The sequence below is a fragment of the Enhydra lutris genome, unplaced genomic scaffold (genome assembly GCF_002288905.1).
Source record: "Enhydra lutris kenyoni isolate GAN:26980312 unplaced genomic scaffold, ASM228890v2 scaffoldscaffold15, whole genome shotgun sequence".
Taxonomy (NCBI): domain Eukaryota; kingdom Metazoa; phylum Chordata; class Mammalia; order Carnivora; family Mustelidae; genus Enhydra; species Enhydra lutris.
The window spans coordinates 25,570,409-25,588,901 of NW_019154099.1; the positions used below are offsets into that span (position 1 = coordinate 25,570,409).

Sequence of the window (18,493 nt, forward strand, 5' to 3'; positions counted from 1 at the left end):
CCAAAGGCAGAGGCTTTAAACCACTGAGCCACCCAGGAGCCTCTTGGATTTTTATTTAAATGAAGTCATAGGCTATATACTATTTATTTTACTTGACTTTATTGTTTGTGAGATTCATCAATTTTGTTTCATGGAGAAAATGTTCATGAATATGAGGGTATGTTTCTAAGCTCCTATTCTGATCTATTGATTTACTTATCTTTTGTTGAATTAACATATACAATTTATTTTACTATATGACTTTTTTTAATGTCACTTTTTTCCATCATAAATATTCTCCTTAATCCCTATGCCCTATTTCCCTCATCCTCCTGTCCCACATCCCTCTGGTAACCATCAGTTTGCTCTCTATAGTTAAGCATCTATTTCTTTGTCTATTTCTCTCTCTTTTCCTTTGCTCACTTGTTTTCTCAAATTCCACATATGAGTAAATCATACAGAATTTGTCTTTCTCTAATTTTGCTTTGCCTTATAATCCCTAGCTCTATCCATGTCATCACAAATGGCAAGATTTAATTCTTTTTTATGGCTGAATAATATTCCATTGTATATATATATATGTGTCTGTCAGTATCACATGTTCTTTATCCATTCATCTATTAATGGACTCGGGCCCCTTCTATAATTTGGCTATTGTAAATAATGCTGCAGTGAACATAGGAGTGCATGTATCCTTCTGAGCTGCTGTTTTACTGGGGATAAATACCAAGAATTGCAGTACCTGGGTCAAAGGGTAGTTCTATTTTTAACTTTTTGAGGTATCTCCATACTCTTTCCACAATGGCTACATCAGCTTGCATTCCACCAACAGTGCTAGAGTTTCTTTTTTTCCACATGTTCACCAACACTGGTTGTTTCTTTTGTTTTTGATTTTAGTGATTCTAACAGGCATGAGATGATATCTCATTAGGGTTTTGATTTGCATTTCCCCAACGATGAGGGATCCTGAGCATCTTGTCGTGTGTCTCGGACATCTGTATGCCTTCTTTGGAGAAATGTCTGTTCATGTCTTCTGTCCATTTTTTAATTAGAATATTTGTTTTTTGGGTGTTGAGTTATACCAGTTCTTTATTGGATATGTTATTTGCAAATATCTTTTCCTATTCAACAGATTGCCTTTTAGTTTTGTTAATTGTTTCCTTTACAGTGCAGAAGGTCTTTATATTGATGTAGTCACAACAGTTTATTTCTGCTTTTATTTCCCTTCCCTCAGGAGACATATCTAGAAAAATGTTGCTATTGCTGATGTCAGAGATTACTGACTGTGCTCTCTTCAAGGATTTTTATGGTTTCAGGTCTCACATTTAGCTCTTTAATCCATTTTGAGTTTATTTTTATGTATGCTGAAAGAAAGTGGGCATTTCATTCTTTTACATGTCTAGTTTTCCCAACACCATTTATTGAAGAAATTTTTCCTATTGTATATTCATTCCTTCTTTGTCAAAGATTAACTGACCATATTACTGTGGCTTATTTCTGAGTTTTCTGGTCTATTCCATTGATCTGTGTGTCTATTTTTATGCCTAATTTACTACACAATTTTTTTTAAAACATTGATCCTATTTTCTAAGATTGCCATGGCTCTTCCTGGTTCTTTATATTTCAATAGAAAAATTAGAATCAATTTTTCAGTTTACATATGCATACCTGCACAAACTCCCAGGATTCTTTTTCCAGGGAAGCCACTGAACATATCAATCAATTTGAGAAACTTTACATCTTTCCAATATTGAATATTCCAATAAAAAATGTGGTCTCTTCTTCCTTTTATTTGTACGTCTATAATTTCTCTCAATAATTTTTATACTTTTCTATTTAGAGGTCTTGCATAGATTTATTCCTGGGAGTTTTGCTTTACCTGCTGATGTAAGTGATATAAAATTACAAAATTTATTTCCCAATTGTTTATTAGCTAAATATATTTAAATGAAGCTGATTTTTAGATTGACATTATATCCAATAAGCTTGCTAAGTCATATTTTAATTTAATTTAATTTAAATTTATCTGTAAGACTTTTTTTCCTCCAATCCTACACACTTTTTCTTGCAGCAATAAGAAACTCCAGAACAAGAAAAATGAAGGTGCCAACAGTGGACATCCTTACATATTTGTGACCTATTCGTATTTCATCATCTGGTATGCCTCTGCAGGTTTTTATTTATTTTGTTTTGTTTCATTTTAAATTCATAATTGAATTAAGTTCTTTTCTACTCCTATTACACTAAGAGAACATTGTTGGTGGTGATAATTGTTGGCTTGGTTTTGGTTTTTAATCATAAAACTGTGTCGAGTTTTGCTTTATCAAATGTTTTTCTCTGAATTTTCTGACATTAGTTTTCTCTTCTCCTTTGTTCTATAAATGTAGTAAATTACATGAATTGATTACCCAGTGTTAACTGAATCTTACATTCATGAATTAAACCCAGTTTGGTGATAATATACAATTTATTTTATGTATCATAGGACTTGGTGTGCTTATCTTTTGTTTTGGATTTTTGCAATGTTTATGAGATACTTTATGCTATAGTTTTTTTTCTTTCTTTTAAGATCCTTGCAATATTTTTAAGTAAGGGGATGTGTTCTCAAAACAAAAAAGTTGTTCATTTTTTCCTATCATCTGAAAAGATTTGTGGATATATTAATAGCATTTCTTTCTTAAACATTTGGAAGAATTCACTAATGAAACCATCTGCATTTGTAGTTAATTTGAGGACAGGTTTTAAATTATGAATTCAGTTTATTCAATAGGTCAGGACTACAGAGATTTTTTTTTTTCTTCTTTCCTAGTTTGCTCTTAAACCTCAAAAGTTATTCATTCCAAACAGAATGTCCAGAGCTCTTTGTCTTTTGGAACTCTTTCTGAATCTTTAGCTACCATGGCAGCAATAGCAAAAAAGCAGAAACACTAATATAAAGAATAAGCTGGCACATAATCACAAAAAATACTTTCTCAATTCAATTATAGATAGAGATGATCAAAGCGATATTTCACTCTCATCAAGTGAAAAACAAAGAAACTGAAAACCTTCACATGGATTTTCTTAATTTTACATTAACGCTCATTCCATGCTATTATGTTTTACTATTTTAAAGTTAAATACAGAGTTAAAAATGTGTGAAAAAAAGTACTTTTCTTCAACCTTGCTAAGCAGATATAATGTAAGCAGCTACCAAGAAATCTGGTACAGGGAATAAATTGGCAAATCTTAATCAGATGTGAGTGGTTTTGGTTTTGTCTTATACATGTTATTATTCAATTTTCAAGTTTATACCTTAAACCAAGTATACGTTTGTAAGTATAAATAGTTAAAACATGACATGTACGTAAATATAAATATATAAATATTTTATATTTAATCAAAAGATTACATTTAAAAATTATACTCTTTTGCTTTATATTCTAGCAGTGAACATATGCTGAATAATATAAAATTTATCTTAGATACAATTACTAGAATTAAAATGTTGCTAGTGTTATTTCCTTGTTATAACATACAAATTTATTTACTACTTATTATTCATCAGTGATCTTAAAATTATTTAAAATACTTTCACCTTTGATTGTATAGTAGTTCCTAGTTTTTGTCAATTACAGGATAAAATAAAATTACTTTGCTAATAACAAAACTCAATGTTTAAAGTTAATTATAATAATTTAAATAAAAGCAAGGGCTATATACATATTCATTTAATAATACATTAAAGTATTAAATATAATTTTACATTTTAATTTCCTTTTTTCCTAAAATACACACCAAAAAAACACCCAAACATTATATATATAGCTCCCATTATCTCGTTAGTTGTCAACACTATATGACATCACTATAGATGACATAAAATGTTGCCTAGTTATTTTCTAGTACTAAAGGAATCAGCCTCGCTGGGAATTCAGAGACCACAGAAATGTAAGCATGAATGTCTGTTTAAATATCTAACAACACTAGTAAATACCTAAGTAAATATATGTAAAATTATGGTGTATAATAGCTTCTTTGAAAAAATGTTTTCTAATTCTTACAAAGCGAGAAATATTTATATAAATATGTGATATTTTTCCACATCAAGAACCAGTAATATAATTATAAATAATAGAGTAGAGGAAGATTAATAGCTTGGTAGAAATACTTTAACTCAGAGCTTTACTCAGTTTATCACAAACAATTCAATACATTCACTTTGGTCAATATTCAATATATATCTTAGAATTATTTAATTTGCCCCTACATGTGTTCAGGTTTAAACTTTTTTACACTAACCTAACAGTTAAGTTACTGAATTGTCTTCATGTTTTGATTGTTTTTCTCCTGCAGTGGGGCCTGACTGAGCCTTGTTTAGATCCCTGCCATATTACCTGTACAAGTCAACACAACAACCAATTCTATATGAACAAATTTGCAACAAATTTAGGACTATTTTTTGTTGTAAATATCAATAGTTCACCTTTGGCTGAACCCAGAATATTTGGAGTGTATATATTTTGCTCAGATAAAACACTAAGAAATAATGGTTGTCTGTCAATCAAAATGGATAAACAGAGAAAAAATATTGCACTTATTTTCCTCTTTTTTCTCTTGCACCCAAGACCAAAATAAGTTCAAACATGAGTCTCATGAGGTGGAAAAAAATCTTCAGAGAGACAATAAGGTGTCCAGGGATGAAAACAAGGCTCTCAGAAAAGAAAACAAGTCCCTTTGGGGAGAAAATAAAGCTCTTCAACAAGAAAACAAAGCCTTCCGAATGGACAACCAGTTGATCAGGGAGGTAAATCAATCCTTGAGACAGCAAAACGAGGTTCTATGGAAGTTTAAAAATGTGGTTTTAGAGAGCCAAAAACCAGCAGGGGAAAAAATCAATGCTTTGAACACAGAAAGAAAATCTTATTGGCAACAGAATCGAGCTCTGGAAGCACAGATCAAGGCTATCAGAGAACAGGAGAAGGCCTTCCAGAATGAAGCAAAAGCTCTTCAGGAAGAAATAAGGTCTCTCCATGAGGAGATAAAGGCCTTGCAACACCAGGAGAGAGCAATCAAGATGGAGGAACAAGCCCTGATGAAAGAAGGATTAGCACTAGAGATGGAAGAAGAGGCTCTGTGGAAGGCGGAACAGGCACTTCGTGAGGAGAACAAGGCTCTTAGAGAAGAAAACGGGGCTCTTCAAGAGGAGGAGAAAGCCCTTCTGGAAGAGGCAAAGGTACTTCAAGAGTGGAATAAGATTCTTCAGGGAGAAGACAACAAACACACTTGTTGGAAAAATGCACAAGAATAAAACAGAGCAGGAGAATTGTGACTTGAAGACATAACCAGCAAACCATGAAGACCATTGACATTCCAGTAAAAATCATTAAAAGTTTTTAAGGTGAAATACTGTTGTTGGGATTGAAATAAAAAACCTGTAAATTTACAGTACTCAGTATCTGGTCCCAGAAACTAAATAAATTTCTGAAAAGTTAAAAAATAAAAAAGGAAAATGATTCTTTTGGGTTTACTTAGATATCCCACTACTGTTGGAGATATATATTATTCCAGAATAATCTGCAAAGATGTATTGCTCAAAACATGACACTGAATGCACAAGGGGTCTGTCCTTTACTTTCAAAGACATTGGAGGAATATTATAAGATAACAGCACAGTGGAAATATCTGTCTCAAAACTTGGTCTTAGAATTATGAATATAGTGAAATATAAAGTTTTCCATACTTCATATGTATTGTAAAACAAATGTACTGTAGAAGAATATCCTGTGTCTTTTATGCTTAGTTCAGCCATCTAGTTCAGGAGGTCAATCAAATAAGAGGAATTTTTAAAATAGTCAATAATACAGCAAGTGAGTGTTTACCAGCTTCCCCACTTTCTCTTTATTTTTACTCCCAGCTCTTGTCCTCCTCCTGCTTGCAAGGAGGGAGGATGTTCTAGCAAATGTGTTAAAGAAAGGAAGGAAGGAGTGAGAAAACAAGTCTCCAAACTTACAATGGAAGTTTTGGAGTTTGGAATGAGAATGTGTGGAGCAGATCATAATTAATGTAAATTAAGGAAGGAAGAAATGGATTTTTCAGAAGTGTTAATGCTGATAATTGATCTAATTGAATTCTCTTTAAAAAATAATTATGCCAAAACTGAATCACACAGACTGATGGATTTATTAGAGTTTCATATGTAGCTACAGATCGCTAGAGTACAACCTGCATAGAAGGCTGGTGCCATACCTTATTTTTCATCATTGCAAATTTAAACATTTAATTCAGGGTAAGTGTCTAATGGGTTTTACTGAACATAACTGAAGTTTATATCTCATTCTGGTTCTTGTCTGGTGTTGGGGAATGGGAGAATAAGAAAACTATAGGAAGAGAACAATTGTCTCTCCCAGGTGCTGCGGCATCTGCAAAAGACCAGCATACATTTATTGAATACCTGTAATTAGCACTCTATTAAGCAAGACGTTTACACTTAGGTATAAAAAGTAAAAAAGGATTTTAATGATTCCACAGAATATAAAAGAAGATAAAACATTATTACTTCATTCCTTAAGAAAGACTACCATGCCTGAAAACAATTTGCTAACCACCGTTTCTTGGAACTTATATTATAGCTACCATTTAAATAAAATAATCAGTTTGGAGAATATTAAAAAGCAAAGTTTGTAAATGTATGCTTGATTGATGTGCAGTCCAACTGGGACAGAGAAGAAACGCAAAGCCCATATCATTGTTTCTACCTCAAAAGATAGGGAAGAAGACTGCAGGCAGGAGAATGACCAGCTTGGTGTTCTAGGGATTTATGAATATGTGGCTATATTGCCTACACATTAATCTTGATATTTTATTGTTCAAAGAAAAGAGCCCTTGCTCTACAAATTCCCTGCTACAGTATTTAGGAGAAATAAATTATTTTACTGTTTGGTGACCACGTCAGAAGAGCGGTGTCCATGGCGTGGGTATAGTTATCAAGGGCTCCTCTCAGTTAGAAAGTTATCTTTCTTAAAGGAAGTTAAATCAGCAGCGACTCAGGTTAAACTGTAAGCTTAGTGCATACTGATCAGAATTTCAATATGTCTTCTTTGAATTTAAATGCTAACCTGAAAATTGGCACAGCTTCAAAGAAATTTTGATTAATCTTTGTAGTCCACTCTACATGTGAAACATTATATAAGTAGGGAATGGGTTAAAACAATTTATGTTGATATCACTTATCATAATGTCTGATGTTTTACCCTTACAGACTAACCAAAATCTTCTACTAAAATTTCCAGTTACTATATTTATGAAATACTATATTTATGAAATACTATATTGAAAACTATATTTTCCCATATAATTAGTTGGATACATTTACATGTACATTAAAAAGTTTTCATATTTCTTGTTAGATATCAATTTCATGGAAATTGTGTATTAAAAAGTGGAAATACTTTTAGAGAAAAATAGGAGCATTCTAATACTCACAATGCAGGAACTTAAGTATATATGAACTTTCTTTCTTTGTTGTTCATTTCTAGATCTTTCCTCATGATTTCCAGAAAGGATGGTACCTGAATACCTAATGTTCCCAGTGGGATTGCCCTTCCTCCAGTCCAGTAGTTATTAACTGCAGGAAAGAACACTTTCATGGATGCTCCAAATATCTTCTTAGAGATGACAGATTGCTTAACTTTAAGACACCCTCAGGTCTAAATCCATATACTAATGTCCATTTATTTAAGGCCACATGTTCCAGGCTCCCAAGTCAATCCTTCTTCGCTTTGATTTATATCCCATTATGCTCTATATAAGCTCTAATATATCCCAATTCTACATCATTTCTTACTTTCTTGAACATTTTATCTAACCTCCAATATCTTTACCTCTTTCCTGATAGTTATTTTGTCTGCTTAACTTAGATAGACCTCAGAGACACTCCTCACTTAGTATACCTTACAAGTGAAAGCTTTCAGGCACCAGCGAAGATGGAGCTAGTGTATGTTTCCACATTTCTCCATTTAGAAAAACATTACCCTACTTCCTCCTACAAAAGAATTTGTTTCAGTGAAGAACATATGAGATACCACTTCTATCTTATGTGATACTTCATATTCATTTGTCTCATTCAGACATTAAAACTTTTGGAATCTGGTTCACAATATTTCTCTTCCCCCCTGCTTCCTGCTTTTACTTTTTCTGTATGATTTCAAATTGCATGTAGATGATTAGTCCAGAAATGTGCCAATCAGCACCTTAGATCTTATTTTCTCTTTTTAAAAGATTTATTTATTTGAGAGAAAGAGAGAGGGAGAAAACAAGCAGGGGGGAGAGGGAGAAGCAAACTCTCCACTGAGCAGGGAGCCCATTGTGGGGCTCAATCCCAGGACCCTGGGATCATTACCTGAGCTGAAGGTAGACACTTAACTGATAGAGCCAACCAGGAGCACCCTGGATCTTATTTTCAAAAACTATTTCCTCCAGATCATCTCAGTCTCCAACCTCATTGTCATACCTCAACACTGGCAAGTACACTGACTCTGACCTAATTCTCGGCCAGTGTAGAGTGGTATTTACTTATAGGGAATACTAGTCTCAATTTCACTATAGTTTCCTGTAATGTACCCTAGTTAGTCTCAGCCTCCACAAAAGATCTACAAGAATAAGCCAAAGCTATTGTTATATCATCTGAAAATAGACAAGATATTCAAGGACTGAGGGATACTGAAGCTTGCTAAAAGAGACTGTTCATAATTGGCTCAAAGGAAGAACTGTACACATTTTTTTCAACTTGGCATTCATGATGTCACGTTGGTGTCTTCAACTCTGTATACTCCAAAGTAAGGCTTTCTTTTCTTTTCTTTTATCTTCCTTCCTTGTTCCTTCCTTCCTTCCTTCCTTCCTTCCTTTCGTAAAACTAATAAACATTTACCAACACAAAGTCAAAGTACTTGAAAACTGCTTAAAGAAAACAATAAAATCTAGATGTTTTATAATCCCTGAATTTGTGCATTTTAAATAGACAATACTCTCCAATTAATTTCAGATATTGATAGCATCAGATATTTATCTTCCAAATAAATTTCATGGACATTAATGGTCTACACTGTGCTGACTATGATTCATATTTTAAACAGGAAAAATAAATGGATATAATTGAAACAATGAATCAAGACCTTCTTCCTCTAAAACATTATTATCATTATTTTTATCAAGGCATATGTTCTAATATTTACATAACTAGTTAAGAATCATAGTTACTATTCTTAAAAAATATTAGTACCTAATTTTGTAATAGGGAATGAAAAGCATAAAGTAACTGCAAAATTGCACAAATTCAAAAAGAAATTGAAAATAGATAAACAGTTATTTTATGTTCAGGATGCTACCTATGCCTTATGTTCAGAGACTATAATATGCCAGACAGCAATCCCAAGGAAATGGCTCACTAAGTGTCTCCAAAAGGAAATCATTGTGTAGTTAAGGTCGCTAGGAAAATATTAGAGATGTCCGAAATTACAGATTTTGCACTGAGCAAGGTGTGATAAACTAAGTTAAATTCATAGTGAAAAGCCAGGGGTACCTGGGGGGCTCAGTCATTAAGTGGCTGCCTTTGGCTCACGTCCTGATCCCAGGGTTCTGTGATCAAGCCCCGCACCTGCTTCTCCCTCTCTCACTCTCTCTGCTTGGGTATCCTCTCCGGCCATCTCTAACCATCAAATAAATAAATAAAATCTTTAAAAAAAAAAGAAAAGAAAAGGACCTACAGTTGTATCACCAAAGGAGAACAAATTTAGGGTTATTTTACTAAATAAAAACAAAATGAAACAATCACGATTCACCTAATTTTGATATTTATATTATTTCTGAAAAAAATAGCTAAAGAGATAAGTTTGCTCAACAATATTAAAAAAAGATATTTTGTATTATCTGTGATTCTGCTTCAACCTTTATTTTTAAATTCTAAAATCCTTGGATGTATCTTTGAAACAGTAAAATTACATGTATTATAGATATATTTTATACCTCCTAAAAATATCTAACATTCAGTTTATAGAAACTATCACTATTACCACTGCATAGTGGAAAATTTTATTATCTTTGATAAAATTTTTAAAAAACCTTTCTGATTTAAGCTCATTAGAAAACTAGAGGTAAATTTTGAATCACTACAACACATAATGCCATAACAAATGAGACCAAAAGGACCTTCAGAAATCTTTTCTATGAACACTAGGGATTTAATTTCCCAAATATGATAATATGCAAAAGCAGTTCTATTATGTCATCATTCCTTATGTTCACTCCAATTGTTTTCCCATAGTGAATCTAAGCTAAACCACCTGATTTGCTTTAGCTAAAGAGATGTGACCAAATGACATAAGCAGAAAGAATATCAAAGAAACATCTGCCTATTTCTACTTACATGCTATGATCTCTACCATTGCCCTCAGAGCACTCCTGGGCTAGTTTGCTTTGAGGTAGGAGATTTCTTGAGCAGATTCAATTTCTATCAGTCATCATCCCATTGGACGCCAACAAACATCTGAGCACAGACATGTGCATAAGTCTACCACAAGCTGGAACAGCCCAGAAGAGTCGAGTTTTAATTACCAACCCACAGTCCTATGAGCCAGATAAATGCTTATTAATTTTAGAAACTGATGTTGGGCTTGTTATAAAATTTGATTGAGGCAATAAAGGCAATAAGCATCTGATAAACTGAAATTTGTCTTCTGCTATTGTTTTATATTTTTTTAAATTCTTCTTTTTTAAAGATTTATTTATTTATTTGACAGAGATTACAAGTAGGCAGAGAGGCAGGCAGAGAGAGAGGAGGAAGCAGGCTCCCTGCTGAGCAGAGAGCCCGATGCGGGGCGGGGCTCGATCCCAGGACTCTGGGATCATGACCTGAGCCGAAGGCAGAGGCTTTAACCCATTGTGCCACCAAGGCGCCCCTATTTTTTTTTTAATTTTATTTTTTTATTTTTAAAAAGGTTTATTTTTATTTTTAAAAAAGTTTAAGGCATTTTCAGTTAAACAATGACATGTTTTGCTGTATACATTTGTAACAATAATTCCACTTATAAAAATTAATAGCTATAAATACATTTTACCAAATTAGGAAAATGTCATAGTTAACAGAAAACTGCAGTGATAATATGTTCTAAAAATGTTAATAAGCTCTTCAATTTAGATGAAAGAATAAACAATCATGCTATTAGTAAATGAAATTTCAGAATAATGCATACGAATTATACTTTAAACTGAAAATAAGATGACAAGTGTTAACTAGTTATTTACATATGGCAAGAAAAAAGTGCAAAAACTTTAAAGTACATCTAAGTCATACTTCTTTTTTATTTTTTATTTTTTTATTAAGTCATACTTCTAATCTGTATTCAACCTAGGAAAAATTTAGATACATATAATCTGTAAGATTATCTTCATACTCAGTTAACAGAAATCATATGATAGAAGGGGCTATCTTTAATTTTAGAAAACTGGGTTATTCTAGACTGGCTTCATTTATTTTTCTGGTAGACATAGCCAATTATTAGTAAATCAGAGATAATCTATCCTTTGAATAGCTTCATAACTAACCAGTTTTCTCCTACAACAGCATTAAGTCACGTGTCCCACAATTCCTGAACTGATCTTAAAGTAGGTAGAGCACCAGGTAAACTTTGGAATTAAGTTAAATCCCACAGATGTCAGGTATTAAAGCCAACAAAATTCACTGTGTTTCCAAGTCCCCTTCACTGATGACATGTCTGAAAATTTGGTTTTCCAAAGGCAAACTTCCATATAGCCTTCTATATAATGCAGAAAGTGAGTGAGTCCAAAATCTGATGCAGGAATATAAAGGAATTTAATAAGTGGTAAGTGTTATTTAATATAGTGAATAAAAGATGACTTAGCCACTTAGTGATTTCCACAATAGATTATTATCTGATAAAGTAAAGTTAGGCACATTCTCCACTTCTTTCCATCATTACTACCAAAACACAACGTATTTTTGTATGGGTATGTGAAATAGCTATACATTGATATCTGTACCCATATACAGTGGTTTGCTAGGACTGCTATAATGTATCACAGATTGGGATGCTTAAATAACTAATTTATCTCTTTATAGTTCTGGAGTCTACAAGTCTAAGATCAAAATGTTGGCAGGATTGCGTTCTGAGGTCTGTCTCCTCGGCTTCTTTATGGTCATCTTCTATGTCTTCACATGGTGTTCCCTTTGTGTGTCTGTGGTTTAATATTTCTTATTATGACCCACCCATGTGACTTCATTTTAATTATCTCATTCAAGTCCCTATCACCAAATGTTGTCACATTCTAAAGTATAGAGGGGTTAGGAACTCAACACATAAATTTTAGGAGAATACACTTCAGCCCTTAACATCATACATAAAATACAGATATATTTCAATATATAGGATATCGTAATGTAGCACATAAAGCATATCATCATAAAATAAATCTAGGGTCTATACAAAAAAGAAGAGTTATGTATTTGTTAAAATAAAAAACAAAGAAAAACTCTCCATAGCAAAATTTACTATTAGCAAAATGGATGACTATACAAAAAGTCAGAAAAATAGTTGCAGTACACATCCCATAAAAAAACTCTACATATTAATATGAAGAAGACAACGATCTTTGGAAAAAGAATATAATCAGGATGGAGTGGAGAAGTAAAACAAAACAAAACAAAAATCAACATATTAGATTTCCATTTCTGAAAAATTATGTCTTTCTCAGTTTGGTATACTCCTTGTGTATTGGATCTAATCCTACCAAGCATCTCTGAGTTAAGAACAGCTTCTCTGGTCAAGACAGATTTTTCTCAACTACCACATTCCATTCTGTAGAGACAGCTGAGATGCTGACTTCCCTTTTCCAGCTGGTCCCAATGGCTTAAACTGTTCTCTTGACATCATCATCATCGAGATGGCTGATAGCACATCAGAAGAGGAAAAGTCCAAGTTGGCAGGGGATTGGTTACTCTAGCTCAGTTCTGGGAACTTACAGCCACTTGCCACTCTTTCCTGCTATCTCAGATGACTATAGTAGTATTTTCAGTGGTCTGTGTGAATATGTCAAGAGCATGAAAGCATGAAGTGGGGATTCAGGATCCCAACCTATTCCAGAATATCTATGCAACATCTCTAGGATACAGTAGTACTGTGAAGAATGTTTCTGAACCAGCTTTGAGCGATAATGCTTTTTATCTATCCAGAGCAATTAAACTGCCATCTTGTTGAGCCACATTCTTAAACTGAATGGTTGAATTACAGAAGTAAGTTACTTTGCTAGTGAGTGGATCTTACAGATCCTTTACAATCACAACTCTACATCACTTTTTCCTTCCTAATAAATTAGTTCTTTTTAGTTCTCATAAAACCCTATGAGCTGGGAAAGAAACTATGGAAAGAACCCAGATGTCCATCAACAGATGAATGGATAAAGAAGATGTGGTACATATATATACAATGGAATACTATGCAGCCATCAAAAGAAATCTTCCCATTTGCAATAACGTGCATAGAACTAGAGAGTATTATGCAGAGTGAAATAAGTCAATCAGAGAAAGACAATTATCATGTGATCTCCCTGATATGAGGAATTTGAGAGGCAAAGTGGGGGGTTTAGAGGGGGTAGGGAAGGAAAAAATGAAACACGATGGGATCAGGAGGGAGACAAACTATAAGAGACTCTTAATCTCACAAAACAAACTGAGGGTTGCCGGGGGGTGGGGGGTAGGGAGAGTGTGGCTGGGTTATGGACATTGGAGAGGGTATGTGCTATGGTGAGTGCTGTGAAGTATGTAAGCCTGATGATTCACAGACCTGTACCCCTGGGGCTAATAATACATTATATGTTAATAAAAAGTTAAAATTAAAAAAACAACCTATGAGCTGGGAAGATATTATATACTAGTTTTGGGAAATGTAAAAATCTCAGGTTCCATCCCTTGACATGTGTAAGAACAGAGTTGCTATTCTGCAACAAGGGATTGGGCCCTTATAAGGATGTTTTCCAAACTGTTCCATATCCTACCTATAGTGATATATCACGTTAATTCAAGGACTGTTGATAAGCCTTTTAGGACTTGATTTCAGAGAATTTTTCATGCTACCCAGAGTGAATGAATTGACATATTAGCACACAAAATCACCCTTAAAGTTTTGGTTTTTTTAAATTTCAAGATAATGGGGACATTTTTTTCATAATTTATCATGAATTGTAGATAATTTCCTCCTAAAGACTCATTTTTTGTCTTTGTCATAATATTATTATTTAATATGATCCTTCTGTACACAATATATATGCCATAACATAACACATGTTAAAGCTTTACAAAGACAGCAAACATTATTTTCCACTCTACAATAAATGACACATTTCTTTGCTAGTAAGAGAAGGATCAAATACAAAAGAATTAAATAAATTTTGTTTAAAGCATATTTAGGTATTGAAGAAATAGATGAGGTAGAAAGTACATTTTTGAATGTCATTACAGGGTTACAACAGAGATACTGAATGTAGGAGTCTATTGATAGAATTCCAGTAAGCACGGTTTAATTCCAAATCAGTCACAGTTCTGACTCAGAAAGAAATTTTTTTTTCAATCTACTTTGTGCACGTTGTTAGTGAACATATTAGTTAATGACCTGAAGGCAAATCCCTGACAATGTGATTTTGTGCTAATTGTGTGGAAAAAGATTTCTAGCTTTTAAAAATGCTACATTCTGAGATACTATAGGGAATTCATCTTCCCTATTTGAGCTATTCTATTCAACCTTCCTCAAGGACACTGAATCATATTGAATGAGTCATCCAGTATTGACATCATATCTAAAATCAAGGAAAATTCTCAAGAGGAAATATTAGGGATTAAACACTCTCATTCTGTTTACATTCAGTTGGCATTAAAATAAAAAATAAGTTAAAAATCAATTGTATTAAGACTATAGATATTTTAATATCTCATTTTTATAGTGCTTTATATTAAAATGTCAAATTTTTAGATATATTATAACAATATTTTTATCTTTATATTTGAAAAATCTCCTTATTTTAAATTCATTTTCTTTAAAACATTTTTTCTTGATTGTTAATCGAATTAAATACACTAGGCTCCTATTAAAATAAATGTATGCTTCATGAGGGTGCTTATTGAAGGAAGACCAGTGCTTTAGCAGCCTTAGGTTGGAAAATATTAAGTTGAGGTATGTTAAAGAATGAAGCATCTAAAATACATATAAATTTTAAATTGTTGCAAGGACATTTGCTTTTGACTTTATTATGATTATAAAAGCATATTTAGAGATACTGAGTATTGGGGCACCTGGCTCAGTCAGTTAAGCATCTGCCTTCAGGTCAGGTCATGATTCCGGGGCCCTGGCTCAGGGATCAAGTCCCACACCAGGCTTTCTGCTCAGTGGGAGCCTATTTCTCCCTCTCCCTCTGCCTGCCACTCTGTCTACTTGTGCTCTCTCTCTAATAAATAAATAAAATCTTAAAAAAATAAAAATTAAAAAATAAAGACACTGATTCTTTTGTTCATAACACATAATGGACTTGAGGATATTTACATATTAAATGTGTTCATGATTTTATTTTCAATTAACCAAATATAAATATGAATGCTCTAAATAATACAAAAACCATTCAGGTTTAGAAGTTAAAATTTCTTTCATTTTAAATGCATTTTAATTGCATTTTTCACATAATGCAAATTTCCATATTCTACCCCTGCCACACACACCCACAGCACCTTTTCTAATATATTTAGTGTACATATTTTCGATCCACCTAAATTATGCTGAATTAAGTATAAAAATGTCTTTAAAAATTATATAGTTTTGTTTTGAAATGTGTTTTCATTTTTATAAATAGCACTGTCCTATAAACTATATTATGCTCTTACTTTTTCCATTCAATGTTAATTTTTTAAATTATTTTGAGGCTCTTTTATAATAAATGTAATTCATTATATTTGATGTATTCATTTATCATACAAGCACATAGATAGATCTTACAGTTGTAAATGTACCTCTCCGAATGGACTTATAATTTGCCTCTTGCTACCCAAAACTACAACACTGTGATGACTATCTTTATTAATATCTCTCTGTAGACTTGTAGGAAAGATTTTTTGGGGTATTCACTCTACCAGATGACTAATAGGTAGACATAGGATATCTCCATATGTGTTTTAACCAGATGTTATTAACATCTCCAGAATGCTTATAAAAGTTTACATTCTCATCAGCAATGCTCCAAGTTTCCAATTTCCCCATATTCTTATATTTCAATATACTGCCTTTACATTTTTGCCAATCTGCTGCTTGCAAGAGGGTATGCAATTTTTAATATACATTTCTACATTTACTGAATAAGCTGTGAATATATCAGCTATGCAGATAGTTCCTCAAAGGCAATTGACAAAATTAACAAAGAGCACAGATCTTAAACCACGACAGCCTAAGGGCAAATCCTGCCTCTATCACTTACTTACACAAAAATAAACTTTAAATAAACATTATTTACTTCTCCCTGCCTGTCTATTCATCTGTAATGAGAATAACCATAATTCTGTGAGTGTTAAATAAATTAATATGTATAAAATGCTTAGCACAGTGTCTAGCACACAGTAATTATTATATAATTATTCATGTCCTGAGCACATTTTTTCAAATATTTGCTTTGGTTGTTGAACTGAATGCTTTCCTTTATAATATAAACATTAAGCATTTGCTTATGTGTCCCATTGCCTATATCATCTCCAGTCTGTCATACAGAAGTTAACTTTGCCTGTAATGTAGTTTTTTTTATTAAAAATCTTTCACTTTAACCTAGCCAAAGTAAAAATTATTTGCATATTGTTTATACTATATGGATTTGTTTTTAAAAAATGTTGCTAACACTGTGGTCACAAAAATATCTTATTTTTTATGTCATTAATTTTACTTTTGACATTTGGCATTTAATCTATATAAATCAATTTTTTTACCCAACTTTGTAATCCAACTTTTAAAGTCCATACACTGAGTCAAATTACCATATATCATCTACTAAAAAATGTGTAATTTTCCTGCTGCCAATATACTATCTCTTATCAAATATGAAATAACCACATGTTCACAGATCTGTTTCTGGGCTCTCTCTCCCCAATTTTTCAGTTCTTTTACAAAAACTACACTTTTTACTATTACATTTTTGTTAAGTGTCTTAATGTCTACTAATGACACACACACATATACATGCATATAATGTATGTATATTTAACTTTCCACTTTACAATTATAACAGATATCCTTAACTTTATCTTGGTACATAAATTATAGAATAGGTGTAGTTTCCCAAAAGTTTCTCCTATAAATCTGTTAGAATTTTATTGAGTACATAGATAAATTTAAGCAGAACTGACACATTTAAGTTTGCCCATCCACGAACATGTTTTACCTTTTATTGGAGTTCTCTTTGTAAGATTTTTACATAACACCAAAGGTCAAATACTCAAATCAGACTCAGTAATTATAGTTTCTCTTATAAGAAATTATAGATTTCTTACCAGTAATTTAAGAAGTCCAGGCAATCACAAAGTACAGATAAAAGATGGCTATGCCTGAGAATTCTCCAGCTCCCTGGGTCCCTTCCTTATATACCAGAATGTACTATGATTTAGAATTCACACATGAGGTTTCATATGATTAAAGTAGGACACAACTTCCAAAAAGGGTGAAATATCTTCCTTTTATATTCCCATACTTTATGTGATATATTCCAGGGTGTTAAATCCCATAATCCCTAGATTCTGGCTTTATTTACAATAAACATATTGAGAGACAAGATACATCCTGCTAAAATATCATATAGTTTAGGACTTTCCATTATCTTTCTCTATTATCTTTCCACTAAGAAATAGCAACACCAATTACGGTTAGCATGTTTAATAAGAAAGAGGTAGGTGATACAGTTGATTAAGTGACCGACTCTTGGTTTCAGCTCAGGTTGTGATCTCAAGGTTTTGAAATCCAGCCCTGCACAGAATCTCTGCTTGAGATTCTCTTTCCCTCTATCTCTATCCCTCCCTCTCATGCCTTCTCTCTCTCTCTCTCAAAGAAATAAATCTTTAAAAAAAAAAAAGTAGTTTATTTTCTTCCCTATTGCTCTTTCTTACTTAACAAATTATTTACATTTTGAGCAATAAGTTCTTATACATTCTTTGTGAGGGTAATTTCTAGACATTATTTTTGTTATTATTAGCCTAATGATATTTTTTAACATTTATAGTTGGTCATTGCTAGTATAAATAAATACTACTGACTTCTACATACCACTGAAATCCATTTTGTATTTGGCAGCTTAACTGAACTTCGTGTTAATTCTAATAGTTGTATATTGCTTCTATGTCAAATTATTATACCGTGTCTACATAAGGCCAATTTTGCCTCCTATTCCAATTTTTACATCTCTATTTTTTTTTTTAATCACATGCCACCAACCAGGACATCCAGTA

The 18,493-nt window shown here is 32.6% G+C and overlaps 1 protein-coding gene across 1 annotated transcript; it reads left to right on the plus strand.

The window, feature by feature from the left end:
- Positions 1-4,322: 4,322 nt before the first annotated feature.
- Positions 4,323-5,446, plus strand: LOC111147164 (coiled-coil domain-containing protein 70-like). The gene has a single exon (XM_022503061.1). It carries the CDS (start codon positions 4,508-4,510, stop codon positions 5,267-5,269), a length of 762 nt encoding a protein of 253 aa, XP_022358769.1. The 5' UTR covers positions 4,323-4,507; the 3' UTR covers positions 5,270-5,446.
- The last annotated feature ends 13,047 nt before the right edge of the window (positions 5,447-18,493 follow it).